General features: G+C 50.5%; 1 protein-coding gene across 3 annotated transcripts in view; it reads right to left on the reverse strand.

Moving 5' to 3' along the window:
• Positions 1-16143, reverse strand: part of LOC142456592 (aldo-keto reductase family 1 member D1-like) — a 28934-nt gene extending 12791 nt beyond the window's left edge. For 2 of the 3 annotated variants that reach the window (XM_075557744.1, XM_075557742.1), the window contains exons 1-4: positions 16000-16143; positions 12942-13109; positions 7183-7299; positions 1264-1341 (exon numbers count right to left, since the gene is read on the reverse strand). In XM_075557744.1, the coding sequence (XP_075413859.1) occupies positions 1264-1341; positions 7183-7299; positions 12942-13109; positions 16000-16092 (456 nt within the window). In that variant the 5' untranslated portion in view covers positions 16093-16143. Of the gene's footprint in view, positions 1-1263; positions 1342-7182; positions 7300-12941; positions 13110-15977 lie in introns of all 3 variants that reach the window. The other variant, XM_075557743.1, reaches the window with a different exon arrangement.
• Positions 16144-17219: the final 1076 nt, after the last annotated feature.

Raw genomic sequence — 17219 nt, forward strand, 5'->3', positions numbered from 1 at the left:
CTTCTCTCACAGCGCAGGCCTTCAGAGCTACTCCGGCTTGATTGCTGAGGGCCTGGAACAAGAGTCCTACGTTTCTGCATGTGTGGAGCAGGCAATGTTCATCCCATGGGAGGAGAGGCCAAAGGGGAAAAAAAGATCTCTGTAACTTCCCTCCCATATTACCCTCTCCCTGGTTGTTAGATTACCTCCTACTCTAGGGAAAGCTGCCACATTGTCTCAGAAACAAAATCACTCAAAATACACCTCTCTCTGGTCAGCAGGCATCAGAATTGACTCAGGGGCAGTGCATCTCAAGTACTGTTTTTTGTCAACTGGACTAGGGCAGGATTGTCCATGATTTGGCAGTTGAGACATAGCAAACACGCCATGCTCCCATGATGAGCTCTGTGCAGGGGTGTGGCCTGCTTCCAACATAAGTGGATGCTGTGGTAAAGCTTGCTTGCTTTTTGCTGAGTCTGGACCTTGCATCTGGCTCATCATTGGACAGACACTTTCTTGGAGTTGAACCTGGGGATCCTAGGACCCCCCCCCCCAGAAGCCTGCCATCTTCTCCACTTAGCTTGGCATCATGCACCTATACATACAGCTTGGCATCTGACCTACTAATATTGAATTCATCAGCCCTTGTAGCTATGTGGGTCAGGAGAAACTGCCAGTCTGTCACCTGACCCGCTGTCTTGGAACTTGTCCACTTATACTGTGTGAGCCATTTTCTTGGTATGAGTTTCTCTGCATGAACACACACATACGCTTCATTGCTCTTGCTTCTTCAGAGAACCCAGCCTACAATGAATATACAGGAGTTTTCTTGTTTCCCACCCTTAGGGAAGCATGCTAGTATAGAAGCTTGGTTAAATAAAAAACAAAGCAGAATCAGAATCATTTTCCATTTGTGTACTATTAAAAAAAAGAAGTTTGCCTCTTTATGGAATGATATTGTTAATTTTGAAAAAAAATCAATTTCATAAACTGTAAAAGTGAATGGCTATATCTCGTTTATTTGTTTTGTAGTTATTGTTAGACTAAGATGTATGTCCTTTACTTTCCTCCCTGCTGATTCACCTCCCCCACTTCCGAGGAGTTCTCCTCTCCCAACAAAGGAAAACAGGATGGTTTCACACCCAGGCTGGAGAGGTAGCACGTCCACATTGCTTTCGCTTTTCCTCTCCATCAGCCACTGCATCTCTCCCTAGTTCTGGAAGCAGGAATTAGATCGTGGTTCTAAAACATAGATTTTAAAATAAGAGACCCTGTTGGACTTACCTCCCACACAGCACACAGATTGGACTTGTAATAGATCCATTTACCATGCTCGTCCCTGGGATAGGGGTTGTCTCCAGGCTACAAAAGAGAACAAGTGGATTAATTTTCTTTATACTGGGAGATTAAAATGATAATATTTGACTCGCTGTGATAGTTGGGTTTCTTGTGCCAACTAGGCTCTCGTAGGAACATGTGGGCGAGTTTATTCAGGTAGCGGCTTGATTGGAGGGCGCCCGAGATAAATGGCTCTGTGAAGTTGGCCCATCCTTTCTTCCTGGTGTTGGGCCAGCGAGCTGCTGCGAGACTTAGTCCTTTACCTCAACCATGTGCTGTGCTACCTGTGGGCTGAGCTGACCTGTGGGCTGTGTGGCCTTGCCCGGTATCGCTAGAGCTTGAGACTCCATTAGGACCTGCTTTGCCATGCTGCTGGTGGATCCTGCCGCCTCCATCCTACATCGGCACCTGCTTCACTGCCCTCCTGCACTGCTGGCCTCTGCTGCCCCTCAGCTTCTCCTCTTCCTGCTGTTTCCTTCCTACCCTGAGGCCACTCCTCTTTCCTGAGGGCAGATCCACATCAGCTACCTTGACCTTGGGCCAGCAGCCTGAGTGAGTTGCAGGACCTTCAGTATGTTAACTGTTCCACGAAAGTGAGTTGAGCTGAGCCCTCTGAACTTCTGTGTGGACGAATTAGCTATTGAATCTCTTCTCAGTGTATAAAACTATCCTTTTATGAAAATATACAATCATAAGTGTCCTGGTGTCATTTCTCGAGAGAACCCTGCCTAACACACACGCCAACATGGCTCTGATCGTAGGAAAGCAGTTTAAGGCATGCATGGGGCCGGTAAAGAAGCACTGCTACACAACCCAAGACCTGTGTTCAACAACAATGTCGATGTGGGGAGCTAATGTTCCTTGACACGTCCTCCATCTGGTCTACACAGAGTGAAGGTGGCGTTTCCATGTCTCTAACCCTTCCCAGGAGATCTGGTGCTCTTTGGTTTATACCACATGACAGTTTTACCATCTTCAAAGGTCTCATATCATGTTCCTTATAAATGGTCTTAGAGCAGTGGGTCTCAGCCTGTGAGTCTCCACCCCTTGGTGGGTCGCCAAAACCATCGGAAAACACATAAATATTTCACAATATATAATTACATATTGTTTTGTGATTACTCCCCATGCTCTAATTATGTTCAATTTGTAACAATGACAATACGTCCTGCATATCAGATATTTACATTACAATTTATAACTGGAGCAAAATGACAGTGATGAAGTCAGCAATGAGAATAATTTTATGGTTGGGGAGTCACCACGACATGAGGAACTGCATTCAAGGGTCACGGCATGAGGAAGGAACCACTGTCCTAGAATATGGGGAGCAAACTGCAGTGGGTGGAGAGGTTTCCGAGGGAAAGATTAAGAGGACATCCTTGCTTCCCGCAAAGAGTAAGCAGGTGCATTGTCATGATGGGGAAAGGCTACAGTACAGGTTCTTCTGGCTTTTCTCTCACCATTGCAGTTTTTAATTTTCTGAAAATAATAAGCACTGGTGACCATCCTGTGTCCTTAAAAACAAACAACCTATCCAGAGCATCCCTTTGTAATACCATAAAACAGTCCCCGTAACCTTCTGAGCTGACTTCTTTGCCGTGAAGTGGCCCAGAAGATCTGGAAAACTTTCTTTTGATGAGATCCTGTTTCTTTAAGGTCCCCGAATGAGACTAAGACCAATGTATTCCAATGTATTACTGAGAGGATTTGTAGATACCCACCAATCACAGAGACATATTTAAATGCTTTTTGTTTGGAATACGTTTGTTGCTAGCAGACAGTTTGAAAGCAGAACAATAAGATGATCTTTTGTTGAACGGGCATTTTCTGCTTCTGGAGAGAAATCCAACATGGTAGAAGGTCAGATCCAAGCCTTGCAGGGTTGGGAAAGTCAGTGCCATTAATGGTAAGAAGGTATGAGACCCAGTGAGGAATATGAAATCGGGCTCTGGGAGAAAACTGATTCTCAAAAGTCCTCGTAAGCCATGATCACAGGCCACAGAGTCCCTATTGGAAAAAGCCGTATCAGCTAATTGGATGCCGTCTGGGCGAAAGAGCCGCATCACCTGCTCCCAAGTGCATCTCCTGTTCTGTATTCATTAAGTCAGAGACCAGCAGAGAAGCCACGGGGGGAGGACTTGGCAGATAGACAGTACTCTTTACACACAGGCCAAGAAAAAATCCACAGACTAAGGGTTAGAGGCAGCAAACATGACCCCGTAAGGTGTCTAGCTTTGGTGCTGACTGAATATGAACTTGCTGAAAGCTTCACAAGATCTTACGAGATCCGGTCTTATTGGTGAGATCCCAACCTGACCAAACAAAAATTTAGGGTTACCAAGGTAACCATGGAATCCCTGAATCCACATCTACACAAAGCCAGGAGGTCAAAGGAGACTCTTCCCCAAGTCTGACTTGGAGATGACCACAAAGGACAGTCACCCATCCAACAGAGACTCAGTCAAATCCTCAGACTCTCATGAGACCAGAACAAAGGGCAGCCAGGTCGGTGGCCTAAGGGGCTCCTGCCTGTGTGATGGTGACCCCCTCGCTCTCGCTGACCCGCAGAATCTGGCACAGGCTCTGGACAAGTGGCTGCCCTCGTTGCTCCAGCTCCACTTTCCTCTCAAAACAAACACAAAACAGTGATTGCGCCTCAGCCATGCATCCGAGTGTGTCATGTGGGTGATGGTTACATGGACCTTGACTCCGTACCCTGATACTTTTCCATGCAGACCTGCACTTGAACTAGAGGAATAGGTGTCAGCGACACCCCTCATCTGTCACTGTGTCGTATTGTGATGCTGGGCGCCATGTCACTGGTGTTTCAAATACCAGCAGGTACCTTTAAAGGTATATTCAAATCATATTGAAAGTACCATGGGCTACCCAAAGAGCCAACACGTCTGTCTTGGAAGAAGTACAGCCAGAATGCTTCCAAGGGACGAGGGTGGGGAGACTTGGTCTCACGTGCTTTGGACATTTTGTCAGGAGAGACCAGGCCCTGGAGAAGGGCATGATGCTAGGGAAAGTATGGGGCAGTGAAAGAGGAAGGCCCTGGACAAGTGGGTGGACACAGTGCATGCCATGATGCACGCAAACGTAAGAACAGCTGTGAGGATGGTGCGGGACCAAGCAGTGCCTCACTCTGCTGCAGGGTCGCTATGGGTTGGAACGGACTCAATGGCTCCTAAGACCAGACCCCTGAGTAGAACCCAGAGGTCGGTTTTCAACCAAGTCATAGATGGGTTCACAAAACAGACAATATCCCCTGTGGATATGCTTCTTTGAAAAAGAAAACACATGCCCACAGCACCACCAGTTATTTATATGAGACCAAGTAGCCCATATGTACCCTAGAGCAAAGAATAGGAGTTGGCAGGGAGACAAGAATTTTGGAGATGGAAGAATGAGAAAGTTGACGCAATGTGGGAAATGTAACCAACGGCACTCAATATTATGTGTAGAAATTACGGGATGACAACCAATGCTCTATGTCTATTTTCACCAAGAGCTCAATAAAATGTATATTGTTAGAGGAATCAAAAAGCATGGGATTCTGGCAAGAGCCTGCTATGTACAGTGTTTCTGGGCCTTTGTGGGACTGAGTCACTTCTCTCTGATTTATAGGACTAAGGAGCCCGGTGGCAGAGTGATGGTGAATCGGGCTGTAATCCACAAGGTCAGCAGTTTGAAACCATCAGCTGCTCCTCAAAACTTTTTTTTTTTACTCTCATAAACAATTACAGTTTTCGAAACACACAGGGGAAGTTCTACCCTGTCCTATAAGGTTGCTATGAGTTGGCATCTAGTTGATGGCAGTATGTTTCTGAGGTGTTAAAAAAAATTTTTATTGGGAGGGTGTTTACAAATCTTATGACAATCCATCATTCAATTCTATTAAGCAAACTTGTACATATGTTGCCATCAACATTTCCAAAACGTTTTCTTTCCACTTGAGCTCCTCTTTTCCCCCCTCCCTCCCACCCACGTGAATCCTTGATCAATTAGATATTAGTATCTTGTGGCTTGCATCTTCCATTGTCTCCCTCCACCTTCATTTCTGTTATTCATCCTCAGGGGGGGGTGGGGCATATATCCGACCTTGTGATGGGTCCCCCTTTCTCTCTCTTCCTGCATGCTGCCGCCACCTTTCCCACACCCTCGTGATATGACGACTCCCACTACTGTTCCTGAGGGGGTATCTGTCCTGCATTTCATGTGTTGAGAGCCCTTATCTCTACCAATGTGTGTTCTCCAGTCTAGCTGGATCTGAGAGGCAGAACTGGGGCATGTTAGTGGGGTGCGGGAGGACACAGTCAGGAACTAGAGGAATTATGTGTGTTTTGTCAGTGCTATACTGCACCCTGGTTTAATCATCCGTTCCTTGTATTCCTTCTGTGGGGGGATGTCCATTGTCTACAGAAGGGCTTTGGGTCTCCTCTTCAACCACCCTCTCATTCACATCAATATAATTATTTGTTTGGGATCTTTTGATACCCGATCAACAATCCTGATCCTGTGGACACCTCATGATCACATAGACTGGTGTGCTTCTTCCATGTGGGCTTATTTGCTTCCCTGCTAGCCAGCTGCTTGTTCAAGCCTTTAAGATCCCAGAGGCTATATCTTTTGATATCCGGGCACCATCCACTTTCTTCACCACAATTGCCTATGTACCCTTTTTGTCTTCAGTGATCATGTCAGGAAGGTGAGTATCAAAGAGTGCCAGGTTATTAGAACAAAATGTTCTTATGTTTAGGGAGGCCTTGAGTAGAGGCCCAATGTCTATTTGCTTCCTTAACACTTACCATATAAATATGTGTACATTGGCCTCCTCCCTTTCATTATGAATTAATATATTTACATATGTACATGCCTACAGTTAAACCTCTATAAAGAGTAGGAAAGTAGGAAGTAAAAGGAAATAAGAGGACAAAAGGACTTTTTGAGACACCACCACCAAGAAGCGACATTTCCTTTTTTTGCCATACGCTTTCCAGAGGCTATTCTTCAGAAGTGGATAGCCTATTCCTTCTTGGCAGTGTGTTCTTAATCTGTAAGTTCTGCTGAAACCTGTTCACTTGGGCATTTGCCACACCAGTGACATAGCCCCGCATCACAGCAACACACAAGCCACCACAGCACGACAAACTGATCAACGGCAGCCGTGGGATAAAGAAGAACCAAGGACAACTGCTCATTGGAATGATGGGGCTGGTAAGATTATGGAAAGTGCCAGAGAACCAACACCGTCTGCCTTGGAAGAAGTACAGCCAGAATGCTCCTAAGAGACATGGACGCCGAGACTTTACCTCAGGAATGTTGGGCATGTTTTAGGAGAGACGGTCCCTTGAGAAGGTCATCATGTTTGGTAAGGTAGCAGGCGAGAGAAAGAGGGAGACGTCAACAAGGCGGTGGACACAGAGGCTGTGTTGCTGGGTTCACACAGAACCCACAGAAGAATGGTGGTGAGGTGGCATAGGATGAGGCCGTGTTTCCTTCTGTCGCACGCAGGGTCACTGTGAGTCAGAAGCGACTGGGCGGCAGCCAGCAAGAACAACGTGGATGTCAAAACAAAACACTCACTGCCATCCAGTCCACGCTGACTCATAGCGACTCCCTGGGCTCCTGAGACGGAGACTGTCTACGGGAGTAGAGAGCCCAGACGTTCTCCCACAGAGCTGCTTGCCGGTGGTTTCGAAGTGCAGACAGTGTGAATTGCAGCCCCGCGTGCAACCACCACACCACCAGGGCTCTTATGGGGAGATGTGATGGTGCCAAATCACGAAGCAGCGTTCTGCTGTGGTTGCTGACCTCCACCACCTGGCAGAGGCCTAACCTCCAGACATTTGCGCTCACCTGTAAAGCCATGGGCATTTCGATGATGTAGAGATCTACGTAGTCCAGCTGCAGAGCCCCCAGCGTCTTCTCTAGGGCTGGCCTGACCATCTCCGGGACAAGTTTTGTGGCCCACAGCTGAAAGAAGAGAAGAGAAATAGTAAATTCAAAGGCACACCATTTACAATAGTCTCTGCCAGCGCGTCCATGCAGGCTCCTGGCGACCCGCTGGGGTTTCAGAGACTGTGACCACAGAGTAGAAAGCCCAGGCTTTCGCCCAAGTTGCTGCTGGTGGTTTCCAACTGCTGACCAGGTAGACCAGCGTCTCCTTTGGGTCCTTGGTTCCCTGTTTCCTACTTTGCTCTGGACAGGTAGAGACTGCCGGCTGTGTCCCCTCTTGCTTTCTCTAGCGAGTATTCGCCTACATCATACTTCATTTACTTTTAAACATAGGTTAATGCAAAGAAAACAGGCTCTCAGAAAACCAAATCCTTCGTGGTTTGGAATTACACCGAGTTACCTTACAAGAAAGCCTTGGTTTTGAAAGCCCCCTGTCTTTGCTTTTAACACGTCCAAGTGGTTTTGAGAGGCGGATTTGCTCAATGCGATATCGCATTTCATTTCTGGACTGGGCATGGATGGTGGGTGCAAGTAAATTGAGATTCCTGACAAAAATCGGAGTCTGGGTGTTGTTGTCAGGTAACTGTTGGACTGACTGCCTACTGCAAGGTGGCTGTTCAAACCCACCAGCCACTCTTTGGGAGAATGATGCGGATCCCACAGAGATTCACAGTCCAGGAAACTTTATACGGTGTTGCTATGAGTTGGAATTGACTCGGTGGCTGTAGCCGGTGAGTTGACAAAAAGCTGCAGGAAGAGCTACAGCTGGGCATGTGGTCAATGGTTGCAGCGGGGTCCTGCTTGGGCCCTCGGGCAATCCTGCGCTGCAACGTCACTTCATCTTACGCTGCTTCCCTAGGCCTAGGCTGTCATACAGACCTGTCTTCGGGCCGAGCCATGTGGATAAGTGAGGGTTGGGTACCACAAGGTAAGTGGCTAGTCAAATCAGAAACTTAGTAACCTAGAGTTCTGAAGGTGAATAGTTAAACTTCAGGGTGCCAGTCAGGCTACACTCTGTCCCTGTAGGGAAAGAGCCTCTCTCATCTCCTGGCTTCGGGTGGCCCTGGCATCCCTTAGCTTGTAGATGCACCATCATCTCTGTGTGCCTGTATGCCCCTGTCTCTCCTCTGTCACAGGACGCACCCTGCGCCAGTGTGACACCTGTCACCCTAAGGAACAACGGCGCAGAGACTCATTCCCAAACAGGTCACAGTCAGAAGTAGAACAGAGGTTTTCAGTGCTCTTAGGAGCGAGGATGGAAAGTTGCTCGTGTTATCAGGACAGACTGGTCCCTGGATAAGGACAATGGGCTTGGTCCAGTGGAGGGTCAGGAAAAAGTAGGAAACCCCCAAAGCAATGGCTGCAGCCATGGGCCCCAGCACAGCAATGGTTGAAAGGCCGGTGTGGGGCCCGGCAGGGTTGTTCTGCCACACACAGGGTCGCTAAGAGGGGGAACCACCCACACAGCCCCTCCTCCCCATCACTGGCCCCCTTTCCACCCTCTTCCATGGAAGCACAAAATAAATTCACAAAAATCTGAGCCCATTCTTGGTGGGAAGATGTCCTCCCAAGTTACCTTCCAAGTACAGGCGAGAGAGTACTTTCTGTGGAAACAAAACTACAAAATCCCTGTCATCCAGTCCACGCTGCCTCGTGCCAGCCCTGCAGGACAGGGAGAAACTGCTCCTGTGAGTTTCTGAGACTGTCACTCTGGCCCCGGCAGTAGAAAGCCTCCTTTCTCCTGCAGAGGGGCTGGCGGTTTTGAACTGCTGACCCTGTGTTAACAGCCCAGTGGGTAACCACTACCCCACCAGCACTCCCTCTGTGGAGAAATGCATCTCGATACCACGGAGGCCCCTTTGGTGTTTGTGCTGCCCATGTCAGCAAAGTGAACATGTTTCATTCCTCCAATGCTCTGCTCTGTAACAAACAGGAGCGGTGCTAGTGACCTGCCAGGCACACTGGTGCACAACAGAGTGAGATGCAACAGTGCTGCTGCCCTGTGTTAACTCTCTCTCTCTCTCTCTCTCTCTCTGTCCTGGAGAGGCCAGAGCAGAACAGCTGTGAGGCTGCCATCATTCTGAGATCATCCCCTCTCCCGAGAGTGGCAGGTTGGGCAGTTGATATGATGGTCCCCATTTACAGCGATGCAAACAGAGGCCCAAACACCAAGTGACTCACATCCGTGGACTGGCCTTTGTGATTGTGCTTTCACCGGCTCATATTCTAAAGTAAACCTCCAGTCCTTTGTCCGACTCTGTTCCAGTCTGACCTAGAAGGATGAGACTCTCTGCTTCAGCTGTCATCATTTGCATGTCACTGGCAGATTAAGATGGCATTTCCCTTATGATTTCTGTCCCTGGTGAGGCGGCCTCTAGTCAATCTTGCTAGGTTCCCTTCTACTACTCCCACAAAGAGCCCTGGCATGCGTGGTGGTTATGCATTGGGCTGCTAGTCATAAGGCCAGCAGTTTGACACCATCAGCAGAAAGACAGGGCTTTCTGCTCCCATACAAGCTATAGCCTTGGAGACCACAGGGCTAATTCTGCCCCATCCTATAGCGTTGCTGCGAGTCGGCATCACTCACGGCAGTAAGTTTGGTTTCGGTTTGGTCCTTGCTGATGTTTGGCATCAAGGTTTCTTCAGCCTCACGAAAAGACTGAGATACTGTCTACCCCTGATACTTCTTCAGGGGTCCATCAAGCTGATTGTTGACTCGTACTGACCTCAGGAGACAGAGTAGAATGGTCTCAGAGGGTGTTCAGGCTGTTACCTTAATGGGAGCTGATGACTAAGGTTTTCTTTGCAGCTTCTGCATGGTTTCAAACCACCAACCTTTTGGTGTAGTCAAATGCTTCACTGCTACACTACCAGGGCTCCTTTATCTCTGATACCACTAACCCATTGTTACCAAGCTGGTGCCTACACAGATTTTCTGAGACTTTGTGGGAGCAGCCAGCCTGGTCTTCTATAGAGTGGCTGGTGGATTTGACCTGCTGACCTTGCAGTTAGCAGCCCAATCCTAAGCCACATTGCTACCAGGGCTGCTGTTGTTAGGTGCCATTGAGTTGGTTCTGATTCATAGCGAGCCTATGTGTAATGGAAACATATATAGATATCTCTTCAGCAAGTTTGAAGATCAGTGGATCTTTCAACCCCTCTGTTCACAACTTTCTGTTGTCCCCTCACACGGGATTAGGTGCCTCCAAGTTGGCCCTGACTCATAGTGATCTTAGGCACCACCGACTGAGCCCTGCCCGGTCCTGTGCCAGCCTCACGGTGGTTGTTATGTCTGAGCCCATTGTGGCAGCCCTGGTGGCAATGCATCTCATCGGGGCTTCCTCCTCTTCACCTATTTCTACTTGGTCCTTCTCCATGACTGGCTCCCTCTGAGGTTGTTGTTCGGTCCCACTGCGTCGGCTACAGCCCATAGCGAACCCAGGTGTAACAGAAGGAGACACTGGCCTGTCCTGCGCCGTCCTCACAATGGCGCCCTTGCTGGCGCAGCCACTGTGGCACGCCATCGTGCGGAAGGCCTTCTTCTCCTCTGCCCTTCCACTGACCAGAAACGACGTCCTTCGCCAGGGACAACATGTCCAAAGTACGTCAGACAGTCTTGCCATCCTTGCCTTTAAGGCGCATTCTGGCCCTACTTCTTCCAAGACAGACGGGTTTGCCCTTTGGGCAGTCTGCGCTCCTTTCAATGTTCCTCTCCTTCCTGACAGCATGGCCACAATGCGAGACACAACGCCTTCTTGGTTCTACGGAGCAAATCTTCCTGCCACAGGTGGATGTGTGTGCTCTCCCGGCAGTGAGCTCCCTCATTCGAATGACCAGCTCTCTGTTGCTCTTCCTCATTTGCTGTCCAGCTTTCTCACGCATGGAAGCAGTGTGGGCAAGCTGGAGGGATTCGTTTTCAGGGTTCCTAGAGTTTGGGGAGCAAAACCAAGTCTGAAGGGGCATGGTCTGTGTGGCAGGGTTGACGGGAAAGTTTCTCAAGGAAATTCTCTCAGGACTGCCTCTGCTGTCCTTGAAGAAGAGCAGGCACGTTGTCGCAATGGAATATCTGACCACAAACACTTCCTAGGTGAAATTTCCTGATTGTTTCTCCCCGAGGCAGCTGTCACTTTTCTTAATAAGTCCCCAACATGGCCCCGAAACCTTCAGGAAAACACATCAAGATGACCTTTAGGAGTCTCCACCAAACAGTCACCGTGACCTTCTGGCTGACCTCTCAGCTTCGACTTGAACTGGCCCCGCAGATGCCCTTGGGAGTCACTGTTTTGATTGGAACTTTTTTGGAAGGCACCCTAATGAGTCTAAGACCAGGGCGTGGCCCCACGGACTGCAGAGACGTGTCTGCGCACGTTCTCTTCACAATACACTCAGGCCGGCTTGAACTAGAACCTTCTGGGTCAAGTTCTTTGGCTTCCCCTTGTACGAGTAATCAGGCAAACAGACTCTAATATGAGTCAGCACTGACTCCATGGCAGGGAGTTTAGAGCTTTTGTCCCTTTCTTGGGGATTGCTCCTCAGTGGAGGGTGAGTCCTGATGTGCGCCAGGTAAAAAGCTCACGAGGTAGCGAGCGATCTACACAAAACGCAGTCCACGCAGCCTCTGCAATAGCCCTCCACTGGCACGGCGCTCAGCCTTAACTCCACGCGTGAGGCACACGCGGGGCCAGCAGTGGGTGGGTCTGCTGCACTGAGGACCACTGTGGGTCAGCACTGACTTGATGGCACCTAACAACAACAACAACAACAACAACACGATAGGATGCAACGATGTCCTGGCACCTGCTTCCTCATGGACAGAGCTTGAGAACATTGTGGGGAACGAAAGAAGACCCCAAAGGCCACCAAACAAGTGATTCCCTGGTGCAAGCTGAACAGGAGCCCCACGGCGACAGTGAGGAGACCAGGAGCTTCCAGGGCCTGGTGGAGGGGGGTTGAGGAATGCCTGCCAATGGGCACAGGGGCTCTTTCCAGCGTGATGAGAACGTTCTGGAGTGAGGCGATGGGGCATGGGAGACACTGGCCTTTTCATTAGGATCCCTTCTTTTTCACTGGGACGGGATTTCCTCTGTCGGCGCTCCCTCCTCCCAGCAATTCCCAGTCACCAAAGGTCACACCTGTGGCCATAACTGTGACAGTCTTGAAAAGCCCGGAACTGTAGCTTCAGGATGGTGAGTTTTATGGAAGGTGATTTGTGTCAATTAACAAATACAGTGTAAGGACAGACAGGCACATGCCGAGGAAGAAGAAGGCCTCTTTTGCAGGCAGGTGTGGCTTGTGGTGACTTACGGGGAAGCCTCCTGCTCCCTCCAGGCCCCAGCTTCTCTGAGTGTCACGGTGGCTTTGTGACGACGGAGGCTGTGAGTGCACAGGCAGGCACCCTGTCTGCAGTAGGCCAGATAACGAGCCCCTGCGTTCAGGAGAAAGATGGCAGCCTGGAAGCCCCCTGGGACAGCTCTGCTCAGCCCTGCAGGCTGGCAGGGAGTCCGGTGGAAGGCTAGACGGCAGTGGGTTTATAGGAAGCTCTGGGCAGGAGGACGAGGTGGCTGAGAAGGAAGAGTGTCCACTCCTGGGGGTTCAGTACGCTCTGCAGAGAAAAGTTCCCAGGTCCACGTGGGCAGGGGTGGGGGGCAGAGGGGGCTCACCTTTCCGCAGTAGAAGATTTCCTCCCTCGTCACCGTGCCTTCAGCGATCTTGGTCCGGATGGCCTCGCCCACCTCATGTTCATTCTGGTACAGGAAGGCTCCGTCGAAGTGCCGGTAGCCTATGTCAATGGCCGCCTTCACCGCTGCTACGCAGTCCCCTCCGGAGGTCTGAATGATGGAGGGGTGGAGTGGGGGGAACAGGGGGGCTCACCTTTAGTGCCTGTCTCACTGATAATGGCACTCCTCAAACATGTGTTATCCAAACAGCAGCCACCGCTGCTGCTACTGCTTCTGTCACACGACCTGCTCAAAGGAACACAAAGCTCACCGCCACCCTCAAGGAAGCCTTCTGCTGTGCAGAAGTAGACAGCCAGGCCTTTCTTCCTGGTCTATCTCAGCCTGAAAGCTCCCCTGAAACATGTTCAACATCACAGCCTCATGCAAGCCTCCGCTGACCAAGGGCTTGTGGCAGTGTGTGAGGTGCTCTGGCCAGAGATGGAGCCAAGCTTCCTACCTGGGGGAGGGGGAGAGTCCTACCCTGAACCCTGAGTGCCCGCAGGAAGCACATAAATCATTGCAGTCCAGTGGATTCTGACTCAGAGCAACTCCACAGGGCAGCACAAAACCACCCACAGGGTTTCCAAGGACTCAATCTGCACGGAGACCTGGTGGCGCTGTGGGTTAGGTGTTGCACTGCTAACTGCAAGGTCAGCGGTTCAGACCCACCAGCTGCTCTGTGATAGAAAGATGAGGCTGTCTGCTCACATCAAGATTTACAGTCTTGTGCACAGTCGTTGTGGAAAGTGATACGGCGTCACCTCAAATGACTAGGAATAGAAGTTCCGTAGGAGCCAACGATCCCTCCGTGGGTGCATGTCCTTAGGTAGGAGCCGTAACACCCACAGACGGGTGCTGTGCACTCGTGTATCGACTGCAGCACTGGCCACAATGGGAGAAGTTGGAAACAGCCCAGAGGCTGTCAGCGGGAGAATGGGTAAGGACACGCTGGTGCAGACACAGTGCAATGCTCTGCATCCGTATAAAACAAGGAGGAAACCATGAAGCACCTCGTGACAGGGATGGGCCTGGAGAACATTATGCTGAGTGGACAAATATTGTGTGAGACCACCATTATAAGGACAAAAACCAAGACCAAGACTGGCATTCCAAAGGAACAGATTTGGAAGTTCTCAAGAGTGGGGTGGAGGGGGGGAAGAGGCAGCAATGGACTAGAGGGTGGACAGGTGTGGATGTGGATAGAAGGGAGGATGGAGTCCATCAGCGGGAGAGAGATATCAGGGGAGGATATAAGATAGGATATGCAGGGGGTGGGAGAGAGGGTTGATGTAGGGTTTTAACTGTTCAATGCAGAGTTGTGGGTCTGAAATGTAAACCATCCCCGTCTAATTCACAATTAAAATTCATTTTAAACAGATTTGCATAAAAAAGGTTTGAGGAACTTGGCTAAAAGTAGAGAATAGCAGAAAGATGCTTGTCAGAGTTTTATTAGGTATGCTAAGGCATTAGACTCTCTGGGCCGTAGTGCACTATGGCTGGCCTTGAGAAGAATGAGACTCCCAGCACACTACACTGTGCTCACGTGGGACCTCTGCACGGACCACGAGGCAGCTGTGCAACACACCAAGGGGCTAGTGCACGCTTTAAAATCAGGAGAGGTGTGCATCAGGGTTGTATCCTCTCACCATACTTATTCAATCTGTGTGCTGAGCACATCATCAGAGAAGCCGGCTTATATGAAGGAGCACTTGGCACCGGGATTGGAAGGCGCCTTGTTAACAACCTGCAGTGTGCTCCGACACAGTCTTGTTGCCGAAAGTGAGGAGGCCTTGAAGCGTGCACCAGTTCGCAGGCTCACATATTGTCTCTTGATCTCGTCAGGTTCAGATTAACACAACGTGGGATGCCACACTCAGCCTCGCAAGGATGCCCATTGGCTACCTTGCCTAGAGACCATGAGCCCCCATCACCAATTCTCAGCAACCCTAGCCCCCTTGTGCCAGGTCATGAACTTCAGACCAGTCAGCCACTCTCTCTTGTCTAGTCAATGTAAACCAGGTCCATGTTGCTGCTGACTTTATGGACTCCCTGTCCCGATTTGACTTTGCTTATGGATGCAGACACACTAGGTCCCCATAAGAACGAAGATTCTTGACATTAATGGATACACACCCACCCCTAACGCATGGGCACCTTTATGGGAAGTGTGTGTACATGAGCTGACATGCAAAGGCCTCTTTTCCTATTGGGTGAGTCTAGGCACCAGAGACACTGAGGATACCCCCTGTGCAGAGCATGGGAGCAGAATTGAGTTCAGGATAGAATAAGGACGTGCGGCAGGGCCAGCTGTGTGTCGAGACTGGGGGTGGGTTTCTAAGAAGAAATAGCCCTGAACCAGGTTCTTTGCTGGCATTTCCAGGCTCAGCCCCACCTCTCTCCATTGTCAATGTCCGTCTGCACACAGGCATAGGTCCCAGCCCTCAGCCTCGCCTCCTTGCTGGCCCTGCCTTTCTACCGAGAGCACCTTTATCCCCGGGATCAGCAGTGACTGCTGAACCGCCGTGAGCGGTCCTGGTGGTGTCCTGGCTTACACGTGGAGGTGGTCACCTCAGGGCCAGCTGTTCGAACCCACCAGCAGCTCTATGGGAGAAAGATGAGGCTGTCTGCTTCCGTGAAGATGCCAGGCTTGGAAACCCTCAAGAAAATCCCTACTCTGTCCGAAGGGGTCGCTGTGAGCCAGTCCCCACTCAGATGGGGAAGTCTGCATTGGACTAAACAAAAACGCCCTCTCATGTACAAGTTCACATCGCCACAAGCCCAGAGTCACCTGCTTCAAAAGGTCACTCTTCAGGGCTGAAGAGGGGACAGCAGAAGTGGCTCACATGCTTTTTCTAAGCAGAGACAGGAGCAGGAGAAAACGACTTACAAGTCCTGGCTCCATGTCCCCTCAAGGAAACGCAGGCCTTGCTGGGGCTGTTTGGACGGCGACAGAAGAACCACTCCTCAGGATGCTTGGACAAGAGGGGGTAGGGGGGCTTACCGACTTGGGATCCGAGTAGGTGCCCAGGCCGAGGATGGGGATGTGGTTCCCATCGCTCAGAGGCCTGCGGTGGTCAGCAGCGCTGAGGTTCATCCTGCCTGGGCAGAGGCTGCGGTCCCCAGAGCTTCTAGGAACATCCTTCAGATCACCCTTTTGAAAGAGAAAGACCATGGACAAGAGGACGGGCGAGGGGAGGGAAGAGTGATCCCAAAGGCCTATTTCTCAACCTGTCCTTTAGTGGTTTCTTTTATTCAGAGAAATTCTAACGGCAGTTGCCCTTTGAACTGCACCAGAAGCCAGTCAATAAAACCTCCCCTTGGAGAGCTTAGGCTGGTCCGAAGAGGAAAGATTACAAGTGAGTGCGTTGTCATACTTGGAACGCAACGTAGCTCTCATCAACCCATCAGTTCAGAGGCTTCTACTGGAAAAGGACAGGCCCTGCTCACGCTCTCTCCAACCAGGAGGAAGCTGACTGGCCCGTTCCAGAACCGTCCAGGGGAGGGCCCACTTCTGGTCAGAAGAGAGCACATTCCCCAGACCTCCCTCCAGAGTCTGATGGAACAGGGCTGGGAGGGAGCCTCACTGCCACAGAGTCAGTGCTGATGCATAGCCACCCAACAGGGCAGAACAGAACTGCCCCCAGCGGCTTCTGAGGCTGTCAGTATTTATGGGAGTAAAATCCCTCATCATTCTCCCGTGGTGAGGCTGGTGGTTTTGAACTGCTGACCTTGCAGTTAGCAGCCCACTGCATAGCCATTACGCCATGAGGGTCTCTGGGGGAGGGAGCCTGGAGTTGTTACTCACCCAGCTCAGTGGGCAAACACTGGCCTCCACCATCAAGTGACATGGCCAGAGCCCTGTTCTCACTCTGCCCTCCCAGCTACTTGGCAGCTACTCCCCACTGAAAAATGACAGATAGCAGGCAGCCCTTGGAGTGACAGGGCTCCAGGATGAGAAAACACACACACACACACACACACACACACACACACACACACACACGCACACACGGTCATGACTCCACAACTTAACCTGAGAGGTGTGATTGAAGTTGTCGTGGGTGCCGTTTAAAATCCTCCAAGACGAAGGAGCCCTGGTGGCATGGTACTGACCACTGGGTTGCTAACTGCAAGCTCGGCAGTTGGAGACCACCAGCTGCTCCTTGGGGGAAAGACCGGGATTTGTACTCTGGAAAAGAGTGACAGTCTCTTTTGATAGCC

Source organism: Tenrec ecaudatus, chromosome 9 (genome assembly GCF_050624435.1).
Source record: "Tenrec ecaudatus isolate mTenEca1 chromosome 9, mTenEca1.hap1, whole genome shotgun sequence".
Taxonomy (NCBI): Eukaryota; Metazoa; Chordata; class Mammalia; order Afrosoricida; family Tenrecidae; genus Tenrec; species Tenrec ecaudatus.